Source organism: Lynx canadensis, chromosome B2 (assembly GCF_007474595.2).
Source record: "Lynx canadensis isolate LIC74 chromosome B2, mLynCan4.pri.v2, whole genome shotgun sequence".
In the NCBI taxonomy this organism is placed as follows: domain Eukaryota; kingdom Metazoa; phylum Chordata; class Mammalia; order Carnivora; family Felidae; genus Lynx; species Lynx canadensis.
Genome location: NC_044307.1, coordinates 109,166,116 through 109,188,957, shown reverse-complemented (window position 1 = coordinate 109,188,957; position 22,842 = coordinate 109,166,116). Strand labels below are relative to the sequence as shown.

The 22,842-nt window shown below is 34.2% G+C and overlaps 1 protein-coding gene across 1 annotated transcript; it reads right to left on the bottom strand.

The window, feature by feature from the left end:
• Positions 1 to 2,738: 2,738 nt before the first annotated feature.
• LOC115513411 (high mobility group protein B1-like) lies at positions 2,739 to 3,134 on the bottom strand. The gene has a single exon (XM_032593325.1). The coding sequence runs from the start codon at positions 3,132 to 3,134 to the stop codon at positions 2,739 to 2,741; it is 396 nt and encodes a 131-aa protein (XP_032449216.1).
• Positions 3,135 to 22,842: the final 19,708 nt, after the last annotated feature.

The following is a 22,842-nucleotide window of genomic DNA, read 5'->3' as shown; positions in this document are numbered from 1 at the left end:
ATATTTTGCTTCTATTAATCTATCAAATGTCAAAAAATGGGGTTATATAATATGGAAAATAAGAAGAAGAAATAGATATTCCTATTGTACCCTATTGTCATCAGATGGAAAACTGATGAGAAGTGAGATGTGCTTATAACTTTTTCACTTTCTGATTTATTTTCAAGGTCTCTGTATCATAAATTATCTGCTTTATGTCTTCTGGAAATTAGGGATTGGAAATCATTTTTATTGTACTACCTCCCCATTTCCATTCCCCTAATAAGAGGACCATTTCATTTAATCTTTGGGTTTACAAAGATTAGAGCCCCCCACCTACACCCAGTGGGTTGGGGTTTTCCAAGGAATTAAAAACATGTGTTCCAGCAACTTCTCTCTACCTTATGGTTGTAAAATAGAACAGAAAAGTGGAAGCATAATATTTCTCTCTTTGTATTATAGGGAAGGAAAAAATCTTCCTCTATGCTTCAAGTTCTTCCAGCTGGACAAAGAATTAAATTTACATGAGACAGATAAATAGGATTAAAAAGCCCACAAAACTTATTACATGTACACAGAAGCCCAATAATGAAATTGAGATTTAAAGAAATGACCAAGGCAGACTGTTTTCATACTTTTTAGACAAAGAGACAATAAATTTGTGAGAATTGACAGGATAAAGAAAACAGATGTTTGGAAACTTTAATTAGTGAGGAATTCTAAGTGGAATTTGGGCTGAGGCAGTGATTAGAGAAAAGTAACTGTTTTGCTTCTGTCGTTCTTTCAACTTTAAAGTTGCTATCTCTAGTGATAAGGATGACCTTTTACTTCTTGGTACAAGGAGAGTAGGTTTCATATGGGATATTTATTTCCTGATTTCAGGAGGACCTAAGAGGGTCTGAGTGTCCTTGCACTGGCTGTTTCTTAAGGAACTTGTGTTTAACATAATCGATATGCCAAAGTAGCACATTTTGGGGAGCCTGCTTTTGGCTCCTATAGAATACTTTCTCTTCTGAAGAATAACCAAGTTCAGGACTAATGTGGTTGTCCTAGAAGGCATGGACAGATCAGTTTAGGCCAATGTCACTCTAAATAACAGGCCTGTGCTTTCCCATTTGTCCTGTTTCTTCACCTTTATTATCCATTTGTACTAATGTTCCAGTGTAGGTTTTTATTTGTATTCATCTTTTTTTAAATTTATATATTTTTGTTCTTCCTTTTGCTATAAAAGTGAGTCAGATTAACAAATAACCATTTTCATATAGGTGAAATAGAGCTGACCTTTTTCTTACAGATCATTTCTCTGATTTAGCTTAGGCAGAATACTAGGCAAGGTTTATCCCAGCTCACTTGAGTTCCTGAGTTATTGAGATTCAAAATTAAAGGCCAGCCATAAATGAAATATGATTTTGCCTGTCATTATCTTCTGCATTTATTTCTGTTAGGAACCCTATGCTGAGGGTTATTTGTTTTATTTGAGGCTGCATTTATAGTGCATGTAGCCTGGGCACCAGATTTGATAAGTAGAGGAACCTGTTGAGTGGTGGGGGAAATACAGCATTCCATCCTTTTCGTTTCGTAACCAAGTCCAATTTGAGATTATAAACAGACATTTTAGGTAATGTTCAATCTTTCTGGAAGATAATTTCTCAACTCCTCTCATATTTTATTTTCTCTCTGGCTCCTCTCAGGGAGCATTGTGAACATCTGATCTCATAATGGCAAAATAAATGAATCATCATTACCTCAAGGTGTTCTCTGAATCCTCCAACCAAATTACAAAATGGCTGGTTTGATAAGTTTGGGATGTGGCTAGCCTGGTCCCTCTCCTGGGCATCATGATGTTGTCTGCTGCTGGCATTTGTGGTCAGAGTTGTAGTCTTTCTCAGATGGATCAGAGCTTAGAAATGAAAACCTTCTCAGTTAGTTTCCTTAGCCTGTATCTAGCTCCACAATTAGATGCTATGCACACAGTGCTTATTATAAGGTCATTTCTCTCTGCCTGGACAGGCTTCCTAGTAAGTCTGCCAGCTCCTAACTCAGCATCAGTGCTGTGTAGGGAACTGTCTGGAGTGCAACATCATCCTGCCTGGCCACATTTCTCTGCCTTATTTTTTTTTTAAATAAAAACAATGTATTTACTTAGAAGTGTTCAGAATGTCAACAAAACAGCTGCAACTTTTTTTTTTTTTTTTTGCAATTACAGAGCGGTATTCAGTTAACAGAGCAACAATTATTTTGTATAAACTGTACCAGAGACAACTGAAGATGAAAAAACTACCATCCCCATATATAACTAATTTGTGCTGTGAACCAGCAAGAACCTGCTTTAAATTTCCATGCCAATTTACACCCCCACATTGCAACAGGCAAGGTTAGTGGCTATTGAAAGTACCACCAACACAGGGCTATCTAAAGACACATTTAGGAGTGTATTAACTATACAAAAAAAGATGCCGTACAGTTTAAAAACAAATATTACACAGCCTTACATTCAATCTTTTTCTTTAAAAGGAACTGTGTACAGGGGGGCTTAAATGCTTTATAGACAAGAAAGAAAACTGCTAGAACTAACTTATTCATCATCATTCTCTTCATCTTCCTCCTCATACCCTTCATCTTCCCTGTCTTCCTCCTCTTCCTTCTTTTTCTTGCTTTTTTCAGCTTGACACTCCCTTTTTTGCTGCATCAGGCTTTCCTTTAGTCCAGTATGCAGCAATATCCTTTTCAGATTTTTCCTTCAGTTTAGCAGCCTTCTTTTAGTGGGACTGCTTGTCATCTGTGGCAGTATTATTCCACGTCTCTCCCAGTTTCTTTGCAACATTACCAATGGATAGGCTGGGATGTTCTTCTTTGATTTGGGAGCAATACTCAAAACAAAACAAGAAAAAGGCCAAAGCAGGACCCTTGGGTGCATTGGAATCCTGCAAATTCTTTTTTGTTTCCCCTTTAGCGGGGATATTAGCTTTCATTTCTCTTTCATAAAGGGCCTTGTCCACCTTTGCCATGTCTCCAAGTTTTCCCTTCTCTTTAGCAGACATGGTCTTCCACCTCTCTGAGCACTTACGAGAAAACTCTGAGAAGCTGACTGAAGCATCCGGGTGCTTCTTGCGCTCCTCTCGGCAAGCTAGCACAAAGAATGAATACGATGACATTTTGCCTCTCGGTTTCTTAGGATCCCCTTTGCCCAGGTTTAATTATTTTCCTCAGTGAGGCACAGAGTCGCCCAGTGCCTTTCTGGCTCTCTCGCCCCAGCACTGTCTCTATGGAGCTCTGCCTTTTTTTTTTTTTTTAATTTTTTAAAAATGTTTTTATTTATTTTTGAGACAGAGAAAGGGCATGAGCAGGGGAGGGGCAGAGAGAGAGGGAGACACAGAATCTGAAACAGGCTCCAGGTTCTGAGCTGTCAGCACAGAGCCCAGTGGGGGGCTCGAACTCACACACTGTGAGATCATGACCTGAGCTGAAGTCCAACACTTAACTGACTGAGCCACCCAGGCACCCCTGGAGCCCTGCCTTCTTAACGGTTCTACCAAAGCATCATGTGTCCCAGCAAACACAACCTCAGAGAGGAGCAAATGTTGAGGCAACAATAACAGCAACACTGAACAATTATCTCAAAGAAAAATCATTATGTAAAGGGACTGTGAGAATCAGCAGCTGGGACTAAGCAGCTCGTCAGCAGCCGGTAGGGTCTCTTTTTGAAGGTAAGTAAATTATACGAAGAAATCAATTTCTTCTCCATATCTGACTTGCCGAGAGAGTAAATTTGTGACTCCCGACACATTTATAAATTGTTATTTACTTCTCTAAAACTTCAAAATGGCCCTGTTTGCGTATGCATATATGAGAGCTATTTTTTTGGTCTAAGTGTCAGACTCCAAGAGGAATTACGAACATTAGTTTTTAAAAATGGAGACAAGGACAGACAATACTATTAGCTCTTGGTTAATTCTATTACAAAACTTATAGAAAAGTGATACCAGATTAGAGCTGCTACAAAAAAGAAGATTTTGATAGCATCAGAGTGAATTTCATGTTCAATGACATTTAACATGGAAAATTGTCCCCTGGAGTGGACCAGCTGTTTACTTTCAATGATATCAGATTGAAAAGAATAATTCAATGTGTAGATATATGTCACCATGGGTAAGAATTGGTTTATAGCTCTCCCAAAGCTCATAGCAACAATTTACAAGGTAAACTCCTTCCAACTTCCTTCCTTCCAATATGTAAAATCATATTTATTGAAACAAATAAATTTCCAATCATGAATATTTGAATGAGATAATACAGATTAACTTGCTTAAAAAATAATTTCCCTTAGAAAAAAACCCCAAGAATAATTCCACATGATGTAATGCATTTGCAGATTAATCTTGTCCTCAAATAGATGACTATAAAACATAGAAACCTGTCTCACTATGGAGTCTCTGTGGAGATTCTTGAAGTTCCAAGTGCCCAGTTGCCCAATAAATGCTAATTGGCAGAGATGATAATGATATGTCATTATATCATATGATAATGATATGTCATTATCATAGTAGCCAAAGCATGGCAAAGTGTCCCTGTGTTAGGTGGCAGTATGAGAACGAGGAAGGCAGGGGCATGTTTATGCCTTCTTCCTGCTTTATATCCATAATGGGGTGGGCATCTTTTCCTTTTAATCTGATCTTTTCTGTGTTTCGGTTATCTGGGTAAAAGGAAAAACAGGTATTGTGTTTGTTTAATCATTTACATAACCTTTCTTCTCATTTCGCTCAGGCTTCTCCCCCTGTACACACACAAACATGGAAGCAAGTCAAAAGGCTTTTTTGGCAAGTTAGGATTCTGGTATCCTTCTGCTTAGATAGATGATTCTTCTGCATGTGGGTTATGGGTTGTGGAAAGATTGTCACACATGGTTCCTGAAAACATCTACATGGCAAAATGGCTCCAGGTTTCTCATAAATTGACACATATTCGTATAAGTGTTTAGACTAAATACTTTAGAGAATCCTGGACAAGTGAAACCTAGATTCAGGCAAAATGAGTTACAGGCAAAATGAATTAGATATAGTTAGCTCTGAGGCAAAACAGTATTTTAGAGGAAACAATTGACCAAATTCTGCATGTTGGAGCTTGATATTTCTCTCAACTTCCTCCAGATCTCAAACCCAAAGAAGAAAGTAGGAGGCAAAAAAGCGTTGCTCATCTCCTCGAGATAATACCACAGAAGCTCTAGCTCAAGTGGGAAAGGCTACATGTGGATCACTAAAACATATTCTTAAACTTAAGTTTTTAGTATTTTCAGATGTCAAGTGAAGGAACTCAAGTAGCTTGTAATATTGAACACATCTTTTCACGTGTTTGATTTTTATGTATTTTTTCAATGAAATATCTGTGACTTTTTTTGCATTTTGGATTGCTTATTTTTCTTCCTATTGAGTGTTGAAAGTTCTGTGTACATTTTAGATACTAATCCTTTGTGATTTGCAAATGTTTTCTTCAGTCTGTCTTGTCTCTGAAGCTCTTAAAACGGTCTATCATAGAGCAAAAGATTTGTTTTATTTTCCTTTTATGGATTATGCTTTTTGGTGTCAAATCTAAGAACTTTTGGCCTAGCCTGGAAGCCGGAATATTTTCTTCTAAAAGATTTATAGTTTTATATTGAAGTTCATGATTTATTTTGAGTTACTTTGTATGAGGTGGGAGATCCATCAACCTTTGTGGAAAGGTGACATTGAATTGTTTTTTTGCATTTTTGTCAAAGTCAGGCAGGTTTGTATAGATCCATTACCAAACTCTATTCTGTTCCAGTAATCTACGTATCAAAACCTCTACAATTTGCATGGCCTGAATACTGAAACTGTATAATAAACCTGGAAATCAGATAGACTGATTTCCTCCCAGTTTATTCTTTTTTCTGTCAACATTATTTTAGTCATTCTGAGATCTATACATTTCCATATAAATTTTGGAATAATCTTGTCTATATTTACAAAAACATTTTGCTGAGAGTATGATAGGAATTAAGTCTGTATATCAGTTTGTTGAGACTTGACATCTTTACTCTGTGAAGTCTTCAAATTCATAATCACAAAATGTTTTCTCATTTACTTAGATCTTAAACACTTTATCATCATTTTGTAGATTCTGGCAAGCAAATATTTCACATGTATTGTTAAATTTATATCTATGTATTCCATTATTTTTGAGCTAGTATGTATGGTATTTTATTTTTAATTTGGTCATGTGTTCATTGCTAGTACATAGAAATACAATTTATTTTTGTATGTTCATCTTGTATCTTATAAACTTGGAGAACTCATTTGTTAATTCCATAAGTTTTTATTTTTATTTTTGTATATTTGTCAGAATGTTTATATAGGCAACCTTGTCATATACAAATAGGGACAGTTTTATTTCTTCCTTTCTAATATACATATATTTTACTTTTTTTACTTGTGTTATTGCAGTGACTAGAAAGTCAGGACTATGTTTTATGAGTTGTGAAGAGAATATTAAATCAAAACTCAAATGTAATACATCATCTTCTTATTCAGTTTGTGATTGGTTTCCCATATATTTTATAAAACTAAGAATTTTGATAAAGATTTTCTTTTCTGAAGACCATGCATAAACATATTTGAAAAAAGAACTCTTAATAATGTGAATTATCTAAAGATTGCTTCAATTTTCCTGCCAGGCACTCTATTAAGCATTATCATATATTTCAGCATTAACATTATTTTTCTTTGAGAACCTCTCACTTATGGACCTGGCTTACAGGTCAAACATTATTCAGTTTTCCCTCTAAAATAAAAATTCTGTGATATTATGTGATAAAACTGTGTGGTAATTTTCTCATATCTTTGCTGAGTGTTGAAATATACGTGAAACCTCTACAAATTTCTTTCATCATGGCCTTCATCACCCTCTCGCATGAAAGCCCAGAAATGTCCATTTACCTATTTTGCCCCAAATTCTAAAGCTTTGTTTCTAATTTGATGCATATTTGGATTGTGAAAAATGTCCTAGAAGCAGTCATGTGCCAAAAATGTGAGAGGAGCATGTATGTATTCATGTATTTACTCCTAAACAGTATAGTCTGTTCTCTAACCATTAATGTGCTCTTTGATTGATTTTGCTTCACTTAGAGAAAGCAGATGTATTTCCTCAGGCAGCATCTTACTTTTTCTGCAGTTGTCCAGTATGGGGTAACAGTGCGGGCATGTCATATTTAGATACTTGCTCTAAAAGGTTAATGCTTCAGTAGCTAGTACTTTAGCACTATTTGCATATACTCACATAATTTTTTCAGGGCCATAACTTATTTATTTCACATTTCTAATAATGTAATTGTCGAAAAATAAGACTATACTATTTTGCCTATTTGGCAACTGAGGCAAAAATGAAAAAAACAAATCCTATATGAAATAGCTATTTTTAAAACTTACCAGTTATATCATTTCAAAATCTTCAGGGTGTATTAATTTCACTTTTTAGGCATAGAGGAAGGAAACATGGATGAAATGTACTTTCCAAGGACATAACTTCATGATTTCTTAACAGCAACTAGAATGCAGATACCTTTCCAGGGTTTTGAAATATCTTGAAGGCAAAGAAAAACAATGTAACTGTTGGGTAGACTTTAAAACTCCAAGTTTAGTGAAGGCACTATTGAACTAAACACTGATTGTGCTACATTTAAAATCACTTTCACATTCCCACTTAAATTTTGGGTAATCACAAATCGATCATGAAAAAAATTTACCTTTAGCTAAGCAAAAATTAGAAAACTGAAAAGAGTATAAATGATTTTAGAGATCTAAAGCACAGGATTAGCTATTACAGAATCAGCAGCTCAAAAACTCTCAAACATTTGCAAAAATGTCAGCAGGCAGACAAATGCTAAAAAGTAAAGGCAATATTTTGTAGTTCTTGAAAGAAGACTTGTTAGTCAATGAAGACAAGCTTAAGATTGATGTGCGGTAGTTTCGGTAGAGAGTAGATATAATATTAACCACCAAGATCATCATACATGCGCATAATAATCATCAGAACGGAAAAAGAAAAGTCAATAATCCCAAAAATTGAACTTGGAAGAAACAAAATAGTTCCTTTTTTTTTTTTAAGTTTTTTCATTTATTTATTTTGAGGGGGAGAGACAGAGAGAGAGACAGAGAGGGAATGGGGGAGGAGCAGAAAGAGGAGAGAGAGAATCCCAAGCAGGCTCCGTAGTGACAGCACGGAGCCCGATGTAGGGCTCGAACCCAAGAACTGTGAGATCATGACCTGAGCCTAAACCAAGAGTTGGACACTTAACTGACTGAGCCACCCAGGTGTTTTGGAAACAAAATAGCTTTTAAAAATCTCTAAAGAATATACTTAGAGAAATTCAAGGTAATATTACCCATATAAAACATAAACAGCATGATATAAATAAAAAACATTCATGGAGAAAAAATAACCATTGAAAAATGTTGAAAATAAAGATAATGTTAATAATTACTTTATGTGTGAGATGTAAAAATAAGTAGATAACCCACCAAGATGAACTTCCCCTAATTTTTGTTTCTTCAAAGTACTAATGTACATCAAAAGCCCCAAGAAACTATTGACTAAAGGAAAAACTAAGTCACTCCAGACACGAAAACAGTGTTTCTCAAAATTTGTGGACTACTTATATTAGATGTTTAATAAATGAGCACAATTTCCTGGACCCAGAAAACACCCACTAAATCAGAATTTCTATAAGTATAGCTGGGACAGATGCATTTTAGTAAGGCTTGCTAGGCAACCTTAAGGTTACTACAGTGAGTACAATTTAAAACTGTTTAAAAGGCTCAAACATTTAAAGTAATTTTTAGATTAAAAAAATTTTTTTGCACTTATTTTTCAGAGACAGAGACAGAGCAAAAGTGGGAGAGAAGCAGAGAGAGAAGGAGACACAGAATCCGAAGCAGGCTCCAGGCTCTGAGTGGTCAGCACAGAGCCCAATGGGGAGCTTGAACTCATGAACTGGGAGATCATGACCTCAGCTGAAGTCGGACGCTTAACCAACTGAGCCACCCAGGCGCCCCCTTTTTCAGACATTTTTAACACTTCTTTTTAACCTTTTCTGAATTTGAGAAACACTTTCAAATACTAGACCCATATATCTTTCCACTGCAAAAGAAAGCTTCTTTATGCTCTGTATCTCCATATTACACTTAATCTCTATGAAAATGTTTTTCTTCATTTGGAAACCTTCCTTCATCAGCAAATTCTAAAATTCAGAACTCTTATTTAATTAGGAGTTAAAGTTATGGCTCATAGTGTGCTCATTAAATGTTTTGAACTGAAAGTGTAGAGGTTCACTGTCCAGCATAGCACTGACTAGCCACATGTGGTTACAGAAATGTACCTACTCAGAATTTCTATGACTTATAAAAAAAAGTAAAACGTCTCACTAATATTTTTATAATAATTAAATATTGAAATGAGTTACTTAAGAATGCAAACAATAAAACAACAAAAATCATTTTTAGGTGCTAGTTCTTCTAAGTATGTTAGTGAATTTATCCCATTCGCTCTAGACTATTAGAATCTATTCCAAAAGACTATATGTTTTTGTTTCCTAATCAGAAAAACATTCTCATTAAGCCTTAGGTCCCTTGAGTTTTAAGCAACAGATTGCCAGGAGGCACGTGTGATATGATTAGGATATAAGGAGCATCTGAAAGTTTACCTTTGCATTCACCCTTTCATGTCTCAAAAGTACGGAAAATCAAATGAGGAATCTCTTAAGGTTTTAATTAATTCCTATTTCTAAGCACAGAAACTGTGACAAATTGCCCTGCCTACTAGTTTTTTGTTTATTTTCATAACTAGGTAAATTTAGGAAGTATAAGGCCAGAATTCTCACATGAAATTATCATTACTTTAAAAACTATTTCAAATAAAAGAGGAAGGGAGACATAATTTGTTCAGGGGAAGAACATACTAAAAAAATATATGTATGGTATTAATTTGTTTTATCACTACACATTTATTTGTACTTCATGCAAGCATAGATATGGATTTTTATTTTTCAAGCAAATGTCAAATTTCATAAATGGTAGGTAGAAAACACAGACACATTTTTTCAATTATAATGACATAATTACAACTAATTACTCTAAGTTCACCAGTTCCATTTCATTCATTTAACTATCATATAATTGCAATAGCAAACACTGTGAATACATATTAAGTCTTACCATGTTTTAAAATCATGTATACATGAATATATATGATTTTTGAATGTTCAAGATTAAGACTGGTATTGACATATTTCCACTATGGCATTAACTGTCATCATTTGTCAGAATAGGAAAGTGGGCCTAAAGACAGTCCTAATCTATTAATATTCAGATACCAATACTGGATCTCATTTACAGTAATATATTTAATGGAAAGTAATATATCACAAGGCGACTGAATGAAATATACTTTTTCCGTATAGACAGTACACCATTATTCAACTCAATACTAGAAAATAATTGTGTTATACATTCTATCGTCTCTCTGTCTCTGTCTCTCTTTTTTGGGTGTTTGCTTATTCTTAAGCAAGAAGTGTGATGGACAATTATTTTTTCTTTATCTGTACTCTGCATGATCATTCATCACTGCCCTGTTCCATGCTTTAGTATTTTTTGGAAGAAAGGTTATTTTAACCGTAAACAAAAGTGCTATGGGAAAAAATTTAAAGTGTTACTGTTAAAACTAGACCACAATCCAGAGACAATATGGTTGAAGAAATGCAGATGATGTATGTAGTCCATACATATTCATAGTATTTTTGGAAATCTGTGTGTAGAATGGAAATAAAAATCAAAGTATAATAATGTCATAGTATTTGAAAAATTGGCTCAAGAAAATAATTGCCACATTATCATTGCACATTTGCAAGAGTACAACAGTGCCTTATTTCTATAGGAAATGTCTTGCATGATTTATAATTTTTATTTTGTTTTCTTTTAATGTTTAAGAGTAAACCCTCAAGTCTTCCTAACTTTCTAGATTTCATTTTTTTAAACTAATGCATGAGATTTGATGTGATTCACTTTACATTAAGTATCAACAATTATCACCAAACAGAAAGTAGATGCCCAAAAGTTATTTATTAAAGGAAAATTGTTTAAAATGGAAGGCATTTGAAGAAGATTCTTAATATTTCATTAATAAAATAATCAAAATAAACAAATTTTTGTTTAAAGTTAATATTTGACCTGTGATTATGTTTTCAGTAAAAATAAAAACAAAAACAAACACTTGATTTTGCTTCTTAATAAGACATAGAAGGTCTCATGACTTTTATTCCTAATATATTTTTTAATGTTTTTATTCATTTTTGAGAGAGAGAGAGACACAGAGGGAGAGAGAGACAGAGCACGAGCAGGGGAGGGACAGAGAGAGAGGGAGACACAGAATCCGAAGCAGGTTCCAGGCTCTGAGCTGTCAGCACAGAGCCCGACGTGGGGCTTGAACTCGTGAACTCGTGACCTGAGCTGAAGTTGGACATTTAACCGACTGAGCCACCCATGTGCCCCCTTTTATTCCCAATCTTAACTGCAAAAGCAAATTAGACTGTAATATCATATTATTCCCTCATTAGTGAGCTGAATATTGTAATAAACTTGAATTAACTAAAATATAGAGAATACCAAGAAATTCCTAGGGAAAGAAGATACCCAAAGCTGCTTTCATCCCTGATAAAGAGGCATGAGGAAGAGGGATCATTGGTAAGAAAAATGTCACGTTTAATAAACTTTAACGTGCATGTGTGAATTGGTGTGACAGATGGGAATTACCAGGAGCTTCAGTGGCAGAGAATTTGTACCTACCATCTGCTTTTTCCCAAAGATTATCTCTGACTGCTTGGGAATGGTATACCAAAATACTATTTCAATAGAGAAACTAAGGTTCAAAAGAGACCTAAGATTGGAGCAGGGCAATAGAGCTGAAAGAAATTTATTCTACGTAATCCTGGACTTCACTGAGGGCAAGCCAATGGTTTTTGGCTGCTGGCTTTTGAAGGCTAGCTTCACAAGAAGGAAAGGAAATCGCTTAGAAACTCTCTGGGTCTCCACTGAAGGCACTACAGAAGTCCTTCAAATGTTGGAGATATGGCAGCAGAGTAGAAAAATTCAAAGCCATGATTGAAATTAGAGTATGCAAAAACTCCACAAAAACCCTTGTTTCATGAGAATAGCAGAGGCCTAATACTAAAATTGATGAAACATGATAAGAAAAAAATGATAGATTAGTATCTGTCATAAACATAGATGAAAAAATATTTTACAAAGAATTAACAAATTGAGTCTTACTTACAAAAAGTAAAAAGGATAAAATTTTACACCAAACTGAATCAAAAGTCAATTAAACTTTCAAGAATCAGTCCGTATAATTCAGCATGTTAACTGAACAATGAAGAAAATTATGTGATCATCTAGAAAGTTGCAGATTAAAAAAAAAAGATTTCTGGGGCGCCTGGGTGGCGCAGTCGGTTAAGCGTCCGACTTCAGCCAGGTCACGATCTCGCGGTCCGGGAGTTCGAGCCCCGCGTCGGGCTCTGGGCTGATGGCTCAGAGCCTGGAGCCTGTTTCCGATTCTGTGTCTCCCTCTCTCTCTGCCCCTCCCCCATTCATGCTCTGTCTCTCTCTGTCCCAAAAGTAAATAAACTTTGAAAAAAAAAAAAATTTTTTTAAAAAAAAAGATTTCTGAAAAATTCTCATAATGTCAGTAAACTATGAATAAAAAAATATCCCACAATCTGATAATGGACACCTATAAGAAAACTTACAGATAACATCATAATAATGAAATATGGAAGGGCTGCCTGGGTGGCTGGCTGATCCTGGGTGGCTCAGTCAGTTAAGCGTCTGACTTGGGCTCAGGTCATGATCTCACAGCTTATGGGTTTGAGCCCCATGTCGGGCTCTGTGCTGACAGCTCAGAGCCTGGAGCCTGCTTCAGATTCTGTCTCCCTCTCTCTCCGCCCCTTCCTCACTCGTGCTCTGTCTCTCTCTAACTCTCAAAAATAAATAAAATATTTTTAAAAATTAACATTTTAAAAAATAATGAAACTGAATGTTTTAACACTAAGATTAAAAATAAGGCACATATTCTTTACCAAATGCCAACTAATTCATTTTTAATTTATCAAGATTATTTATATTTAGATATTTAATTCCTGGTGACTAAATAGATTCTCTGCTAATATCTGAAAAGTGTAAGAAGATAAATTTATTCTTCATATCAACAGTAGAGTGAGCTTAATTTTCTTACATAAAAACTTTCTGCTTAAAGGCACATTTTTATTTTCTCTATAAGAGGACTGAATATTTTCTTCACGTTCTAAAGTGTAGGCAAACAATATTAGTTTATCACTTATTGAAATAGGAGTCATAAACCTCATTTGGAACAAATTGGAGACTAACAAAAAATATTGACAAAAGGTTCATGTTTATTCTAAGGCTAAAATTCTTGATGCAGTATCTCGCTTTCCCTTTTCTAACTTCTCTCAGACCACAACACAGCTACATGTATTTTCCTAATTATATTAGTGCAGCTTATGTTCAACATGTCAGAGCAGCTTAACACTCCAATCAAACCCTTATAACTGGTCAGCATAACACATATACATTACACATGTATGAATAATTAATTAGAGGCTTTTGGATTCGTAGAGTATGTTATTTAGGTACATTTTTCCAGTGTGTACCTGGGAGAATCATTCAGCATTGTTCATAAAGTATTCCTGCTTCCAACAATAGAGCATGCTAAAAAGAGCAGCCTGCATTAGAAGTGGCTGAATCATAAACCAGTGGTGTGCCTCGGGGTATATGTATCTTTGATGTCTGATTGAGAGTTATATTTGAAACCACTATTGTTTTGCTTTCTGTGTTCACATGACCTTCTTTTGTGTGGCATATCTCTCCTAATTATAAGGAATTTTAATGGTTACCTTACTTTTAGTATTTTTAGATTAGGACTACCTGTTTCTTTAAGTTGCATTGTCCATGTTTTCCTTTCATTAATGTATATATATATTGAGAACCAATTTCATTCTAGGCCGGAAATTCCATGTTAAACAAGATAAATACAATTTCTACTCCCAAGGAGCTTATATTTTAGGATGGGAAGTATAGATAATAAATAAACATGAAAGTATCATAAATATGTTATCTAAAAAATAAAATAACATTATATGAGAGAGAGTAACCAGGGAGTCATATTATATAACTTGGTGAGGTGGGGCGCCTGGGTGGCGCAGTCGGTTAAGCGTCCGACTTCAGCCAGGTCACGATCTCACCGTCCGTGAGTTCGAGCCCCGCGTCGGGCTCTGGGCTGATGGCTCGGAGCCTGGAGCCTGCTTCCGATTCTGTGTCTCCCTCTCTCTCTGCCCCTCCCCCGTTCATGCTCTGTCTCTCTCTGTCTTAAAAATAAATAAACGTTGGAAAAAAAAAATTTAATAAAAAAAAAAATAACTTGGTGAGGTAATGCGTAGGTCTGAGTAGAAACTTAAGAGTTACCCTTTGTATGTTAAATTTAAAATGTTATTTTCCACACCAGTGAATAATATGTCAATTAAGCAATTGAATGCATATGTTTGGAATTCATGGGACAGTTCAGAAATTGGAGTTAAAAAACAACTAGGAGTAAAAAACATATAGATGGCACTTAATGTATTATACCTATATGAAAATGTGAAGGAAAGAATACATCGATTTTCTACAACCAAGACTTAACATAACATTTAGAGACCTAGCAGAGAAAAGGAATCAGGAAATAAGGAGTAAAATGTGAGAAGAGAACCAGTAGCGTGGTTTAGGTCAGACCATATCAAATAGATTTTAAAAGTCCATCTAGCAAATTTGGCATACAATAACAGAAAGATAGAAATTTCATATTATTCATTTACATAAGTAGAAAATAACACTACAAGGACTTATAAAATTGAATATCTATTTGAAGCTGGAGAAATTTCTAGAAAATGTAATTCATTATTATTTTACATAAAGTTGGTTATCAGTTATTATTTTTCAGAATATTACTTTATCCAATAAAAGTTTTCTTAATAGAATGTTCTTGTGTTTGACTTTCTTGTGACTCTAGACCTAGGGGTCAGCAAAGTTCTCTCATTATAACAGTTATGCATATTCAAAATGTTCATGCATATTCAAGTACTACAGATCTTTTTTGCTTACACTAAAGAATTTACAAAATGATAAAGATTGATCTTTCTCTTGTCACCCTTCTTTGAATGTCACTTGCTTTAGGTTATGTTTACATAAACTCTATCAGTTATACAATAAACTTGCAAAGCATGTTAATCACAGGTCAATTATGACAGATTTTATGACTAAAAATATACAACTAAGTTTTCATAATGTTGAGAAATATCAGAGAAAGCACATTTGATGGGCTTTGGTTTTGCATTATGATTTGTGATTGATTTTAAATATACTTTGCTTTATTCTTTCAGTACCTATCTGTTATTGTCTGTTATATTGTATTTTCAGCTTCAGATTGTGGAAGTAACATTTCAAAGATGGAAATTAATGCCTCCTATGGCCCAGTATGGAATCAGAGCCTTTATATCTGTACTTTTCCCCTAAAATCCATGTGAGTAAACTGTCCTTAACATAAGTATACTTGCCTCTATTCCTGGTGTTACCTCTATCAGATCTGGTTTTAGAGTACAGTATTTGCTGAGGAGATGTTACAGAATGAATGTTTCCCCCACAAAATTCGTAAGTCGAAACAGCACCAATGTGACTGCATTTGGAAACAGAATCTTTAAAGAGGTAATTACAATTAAATGAAGTCATAAAGCTGAGGACTTAATCTGATAGGACTGGTGTCCTTAAGAGAAAGGAAGAAACACCAGAGATCTCTCTCTCTCTTTCTGGTATGTGCACAAAGAAGCCATGTAAAGACACGGTAAGAAGATAACAGTCTGCAAGTCAAAAAGAGAGGCTTCACCAGAAACTGAATCTGCTGGCATCTTCATCTCAACTCAAATTTAGATGTGGCTTTTCTTTTCTTTCTTCCTTCCTTCCTCCCTCCCTCCCTTCCTTCTTTCCTTCCTACCTTCTTTCCTTTCTTCCTTCCTTCTTTTCTTCCTTCTTTCCAAAGAACTTGAATTACAGGGAAGTGTATATATATATCCAATTGACTTTAAACAAGTTATCTGGACCCAAACAAAAAATCTCTGCCTTGAGGATCAATCACAAATGAGGCCAATGGTGGATTCCATTTTATAGATGGGGCATGTGAAAACTGTGAGGTTCATGGTTATAAACAGAGGAACACAATACATAGAAAAAGAAGCAAAAGTCCAGTCTTGCGAACATAACCAAGATAAACCTATAAAAAAGCATGACAAAAGTGTAGAGATACTACTATTTGGAACAATAGAGATACCCAAAATTACATCACTGGACATAAATAACAGTTCCCAATCTCGTAAACTAAGAGGAAAACGGTGGAAATGCAAATATTATTCTTAGGCTGATAAAGTTGATAGCAGAGTGGGCAGTTTTTTTCTGCATTTATTGTTTCTCAAACACTATTCTTCTTTGTCCTTCTCTGCTTTATGAGGTTAACTTGTTTTTTTATATTACTTGGGATTCCTTTCTTCTTGGCTTCTATTTGGGTTCAGACGATACAAATTACTGGCAGAAGATTGGTGTGTTGGAGGAAAAGTTGGGGAATTATTTTCTTGGTTATCTCCTACCAGTCTATGATGGTATAGTGGTATATATTTTGTACCTATAGTCATAGTTACTTTGAAGCCATCCTCTCCTAAATTTAAATTCTCCCCATGTTCCATTTACCACCTTCCTTTTCCCTTTAAACCTATAAATAAAAAATAATTCACATTGTTGCTAGTTACTGGGTATATGAACTTCCTTTGTTAGTTTCTTTAATCCTATCCACACCTTTTTATATGCCCTCTTTATTAAACTTTTTTTTTTTTTAATCCTCTCCTTGAGTAAGCCATCCTTCTGGAACCTAGGTGATAAAATAATTAGTAGGTCTAGGAAAGAACCCTCAAAATATGACTCTGGAACTTGGTTGGTCATATATTTGACTAATTTGTGGACAGCTTACTTTTTTTATTTATTTTATTTTGTTTTTAATTTTTTTTTAACGTTTATTTATTTTTGAGACAGAGAGAGACAGAGCATGAACGGGGGAGGGGCAGAGAGGGAGGGAGACACAGAATATGAAACAGGCTCCAGGCTCTGAGAAGTCAGCACAGAGCCCGACGCGGGGCTCAAACTCACGGACCGCGAGATCATGACCTGAGCCGAAGTCGGATGCTTAACCGACTGAGCCACCCAGGCGCCCCAGCTTACTTTAAAAAAAAAAAAAAATCTTTTAGTGTTTATTTTTGAGAGAGCTAGAGAGACAGAGCACAAGCCGGGGAGGGGCAGAGAAAGAGGGAGACACAGAATCCTAATCAGGCTCGAGGCTCCAAGCAGTCAGCACAGAGCCCGATGTGGGGCTGGAACCCACACACCATGAGCTCATGACTTGAGCTGAATTTGGATGCTTAACTGACTGAGCCACCCAGGCACCCCTGGACAGCCTGCGCTCTTGAGAAAAAAAAAAATGGAAGGGTTATAATCTATGACAGGCGATGATATTATGATTACCTAACTTATTAACAATAGTGGCATTAGGTAAATCAGAATTAGAGGGTTGAGCATTGGTGGAAAAAGTGGGTGTAGCACTTAAGACATATGGAGTCAAAGGTGATTACAAAGTTTATTGGGTAGTCTGGAAGTTTCTGTTGCCCTAGAGAATATATAAAGTAGAAGTGTAATGCTTTGGATTAATAAATTTAATAAACCTGATTAAAAATCAGAAAAATTAGAAATCTTTTCTGACAAATTTAAAGTAATTCCTTATCTGATGTAGGTTAGGCCAGACATGGCTAAAATTAAGCCTAGAACATGAATGCAATTCTTGTAGAGTAGAAGCACCAAATAAATACACAGCTTTGCCAGGAATCTTGTGTTAAAGAATAGGCCATGATAAGGAAGGCTTTGCAAAGTAAATGGAGCAAAAATGGAATTTTTGAATAGACACAGATAAATTTGATAATGTTGAAAACCGTAGTATGTCAGAAACTTTATTAAGAATAGAAATATCTTGCTATACCCATCTCAAGAATCTGAAAGAACCATTTTTTTTTTTTCAGGCACAGAAAGTCTTAAGCACTCTACGTGGGTCATTGTTTCACAGGAGATGCTTATTTTCCTTGGGATGGTTTAGCACCCCTCCTTGCCTCCAGACTTACAAGAAGAGCTAAATCCCTGTGTACTCCTGTGTAAGAATGTATCTGGGAGCAGGGTTTGCAGGATTTGCCAGATTTTTGTGGCAGGAATCAGAGGAGCATGAGTGTGAATGGAATCTAAGGGTGAAAGACAAAGAATAGCTGAGTGTAAGATGATTGTTAACATAATTATATCCCCCTAGGACTCAAAATTTATTACATTGGATTAGTTGTGTGGTTATAAAAATCGTTAGGACTCTTCAAATGATAGATGATGAACAAGTTGAAAACCAATACAAAGAAAAGAGTTTCTTCATGCTTAATGAGTTTATAATCACCTTCAAATAAAGCATGTGATCACAGAGGAAAGTTAAATTGCTATGCTATTTTGTGTGGAACATGTACACATGCATTATTCCAAAAAACCCCAAAGGATCATCAAGCTTTGCAAATTTTATTCTAATATCTTAACATACATTGACATCAATCAGATACCTAAATTAAATGTTCTAATTGAATTAATGTGATGAATTGAAAGGGGAAAAAAGTGATGTGTTCTTTAAATATCATGTTTCCTCAGGCATAAATGTGTCAAATTTCCTCTTTAGTTGTAAATATAAGTTACAAGAAATACTTGTGAAATGCAGGAATGATTCCCTTCTCAAGGCTTGAAGTAATATTTAATTAATCAAAAAGCTGGAAAATCCAACTAGAAACCTGTTGAGTAAGTAAAAGTTTATTATTCAGCTGTTTCACTATCCACTGATTTTAAACAACTAAAACAAGGACAAAACAAACATTCAAAATATCCCAGTATTAATCACGGAGTTTTTGACCTTTGTTTATGGGATGAATAAGTATTCATTTGTGTAAGCCTGGACTTTGTACATTTTGGAGTTGGATACAAACATTTTGACTCTAAGGGAAAGGTATTTGGAAGGTCCTTTTATAAATTTCTAAAACAAATATAATTTGTATTGATATAATTAGTATTGATGATAATAACATCTCCATTTACCCGATTTAAGTTGTGATGGATATATCTTTCTTCATGTAATATTAACAATATTATCAACCACACTGGGAAAATTCTGGATCAATTTTTCTCAATCAGAGCTTTGTAAGCATAACATTCTCAATTTATTCCAATAATGTATAAAATATTTTTGGTTAAGGTGAATGTGCATTTCTGTTGCAAATTCCATGAAAAAAATAATTAACACAAATTTTATATCCAAAGTTCCTCCCACAAATAAAATGACAATAAATATATTGTTAAAATAAATATATTGTTGATAAAAGGTTATACAACGATTATCTGGATTCCTTTAAAAATATTTTACATAAAATGCAAATTTTAAAAGTTCTGTCTGAACCAAAGCACAGGTTTATTAATTCAAACAAAAGAAAAACTGCTGCCATACATAATTAATTACTCTCCGAATAGAGATTATTCTATGCCATAATAGAAATAATAAAAGGAATTAAGTTAACAAATAGAATTAACACAAATTATTACAAAGTGAGTAAAACTTATTTAAGTACATCAGGAATATTTCAGATTATATGACTGTTTTGTTGAAATAGTAAATCTTTTCTCATATGACAGTACTATAAATTCCACCCACATTTCTGAATTTCATAAGTTTATTAACATCTCTGGATTTTTTTTCTCAACGATTCAGATATAGACTACTTGTGTCGTGCAGTTTTCCCTTCTGAGCTTTTTAAACATTACTTAATTATCAGCAAACTAATGTTGCTGAGTAGAACCCTTGCCAGCTTGATTTTTTGTATGTCTTCTATCTGTACTTTTGTAGGATTTCTTCTCTGGACTTGAAATTGAGTCACTGCTGCAGTAGAAATCTTGGTGTTGATTGTTATTTATCAATTTCCTTGGGCAAAATGAACTATTTTTATTTTTTATGAGACCTTGAAAAAGACGAGTCCTTCCTTTTTATCTATAATGCACTCTCTTAAAGCACTATTCTACTGCATCTCTGTCTAGTGATAAAATCATAAATTAAAAAAGGAAGAGAGAAAGTAGGAGTTCATAACTGGGGCAAGAGAACCAAGAGGCTTCCAAGGTATTGGTAAAATTCTATTTGGGTGAATATCTGTTATTATTCTTATTTAAATACACATCATACATGCATTCTCATCTATGATATATTTACAATAAAGATGCAAAAATGCAAGAAAATATAAAAAGAGATGTGTATATATCCTTTAGTATGTTCCTTGGAAAAATTTAAACCTCAAGTTACTTTTTCCTTCTATAGGTATTTGAGAGTTAGAAGAATATGATTTTTAGAGTACCAGCTCTGACCTTTACTGTGCGACTAAGATAAATCACTTTTATCTCTGAGTTCCATGTTCTCTCTATATATAATTAAAAGATTAAAGTATATGATGTTAAAAATCCCTTATAGGTGTTATAACCTTGACTCCAAATTAAGTTGCTGACAGCCAGTATTGCTGTGTCATAACCAACATGTAGTATTTCTAACTGATTGCATCAGTGATGAAATAGCTTTTATTCTCTAATAATAACAGTAATAGTGAGAATTACAGACTAAGATTATGAAGTCTCTTGATTTTCTACAGGAAATTACTTTTCTGCAATAATATTAAATGAAAAGAAGTAAGAAGTGGTGAAAAGCTTTCAAAGATGGCCTTGGATACAGAACCAATGGCAATATACGATATTATATGATTGCATTCAGGTAGCAGAAATGGATAGAGCCTTCATTTTAAAACTGTAATTTATTCAAATATACAAATAATAGGTCTTTATAAACATGATATATTTCTATTATTATGGTAAGTATTTTTTTTATTTTTGTAGGATTTAATGATTTTTAGAAAAATATAATTCTAAATTTGACCTATGTTTCAATCAATATTAGTGTTCTGCATTGCTAGAGTTATTTATATTGATAGCTAATTCTATTCCAGGTATTTTTCTAAGTATTGGAAATATAAATCTGAATAATACAAAGGTTTTAGGTAACATGCTTTACTTAAATTTTTTAAAAAAATTAAAAAGAGAATTAGAAGTAATATTCTGGGATTTGATATTTAAATTTGTACTAATCATTTTGGAAGAAATCTAAATACACTCAAAATAATATAATTTTGAATATTAATTTGCACATAGTTTCTATATACCATGAAGCAGGAGATCAATGACTAAATAAGACAATGACAGCAACAGTAAAATAAAATCTTTAGGAGGGAAATATTGCTATAAGAGAAATTTAAAAAGCACAATAAGCAAATAATTAACATGGCAAGTCATTAAGAGTTATAGTAAAGATTTAAAAGAAAGACATAAATAATCACAGAAGAAAAACCAAGACGACTTAATTACACACAAGTTCATGATCAGGAATAAGAGACATTAGATGTCCTACATGAATCAGCTGCTGTAACTGAAACATGTAACAGGAAAGAAATAGAACAGAGAAATCTACCTATCTGTACAGTTCACATGAGAAGAGTCCAAATTGGTAAAATTTTGTGATGTCTTTTCAGTAAAGAATAGAAATGGTAATAAAAGACACATTAAAGCCATTAGACTCCTGATTTCAATGGAAACAACAGAATCCCAGACAGAGGTGAGTGTGAGTATTAAACCTTGGGCACAAGGTAGGGGTGACTGACATAACAAGCTATAGACGTGTGTGAAGATGGCGAACTCATCTCAGCATCCAGGGAATTAAACAGATGCACGGTTTATTAAGGGCTATGTGAATCATGTAAATAGAAGAATTCTAGCTATACTGGGCTAAAACTTGAACTGCTGTAAGAGAAATTCATATCCCCAATGCAAGCCAGTTAATACCCAGAGCCTCTTTTTTGAAAGACTTTATGTCAGGGAAACAAAATGTAAAATCTTTTGAAAAGGGCAAGAAGATAAGCAGGGATACTTTGACGCATTATCTAGACCTAGAGGCACCTCCCAGCTTTATCTGATATTATAAGCATCTGACTCTTTCATTATGTTTGAATATTTTGCAACTTTGTAGAGAATGAAGGCACGTGTAGAGGGCAAATAATTTTGTCAAAAATAATGCAAATGTATGTTTCCCGGTGAAGATACATTTAATGAAGAGACTAGTTTTGCATTTCATTGTAAATTTATTTCAGTATTTCTGATTACCTGCACCTGTGTGTATCTTTTGGATTCTCCTTTGAACTGGTATTTACATCTTCTTATTCTCTCTTAATGGGAAAAATAAAATCTTTGAGACATGTTTAATGTACATTTGCATGAAAGTTACCTATAAAACTATTTCAACAGTTTTGAAGTTTATCCATTGAGATGCCCAAAAGATTCCCCTGACAGAGAGAGGTAAACCATGGAAGTGTTACTTATGATAGCTTAAGCTGATAGATCTCTCTCTCTCTCTCTCTCTATATATATATATATATATATATATAAATATATATTTATATATTTCCAAAGGGAATGCCAAGCAACAATAGATGTTTAACCTTTATAATCATTTCTTTAGAAATTTTTCTTTACTGAGTGTATGTTGCAATGTATTTTGTTTTCTGGT

Bases quoted from the DNA above. Each gene is read 5' to 3' on its own strand.
- LOC115513411 (XM_032593325.1), bottom strand. From the start codon at position 3,134: ATGTCATCGTATTCATTCTTTGTGCTAGCTTGCCGAGAGGAGCGCAAG.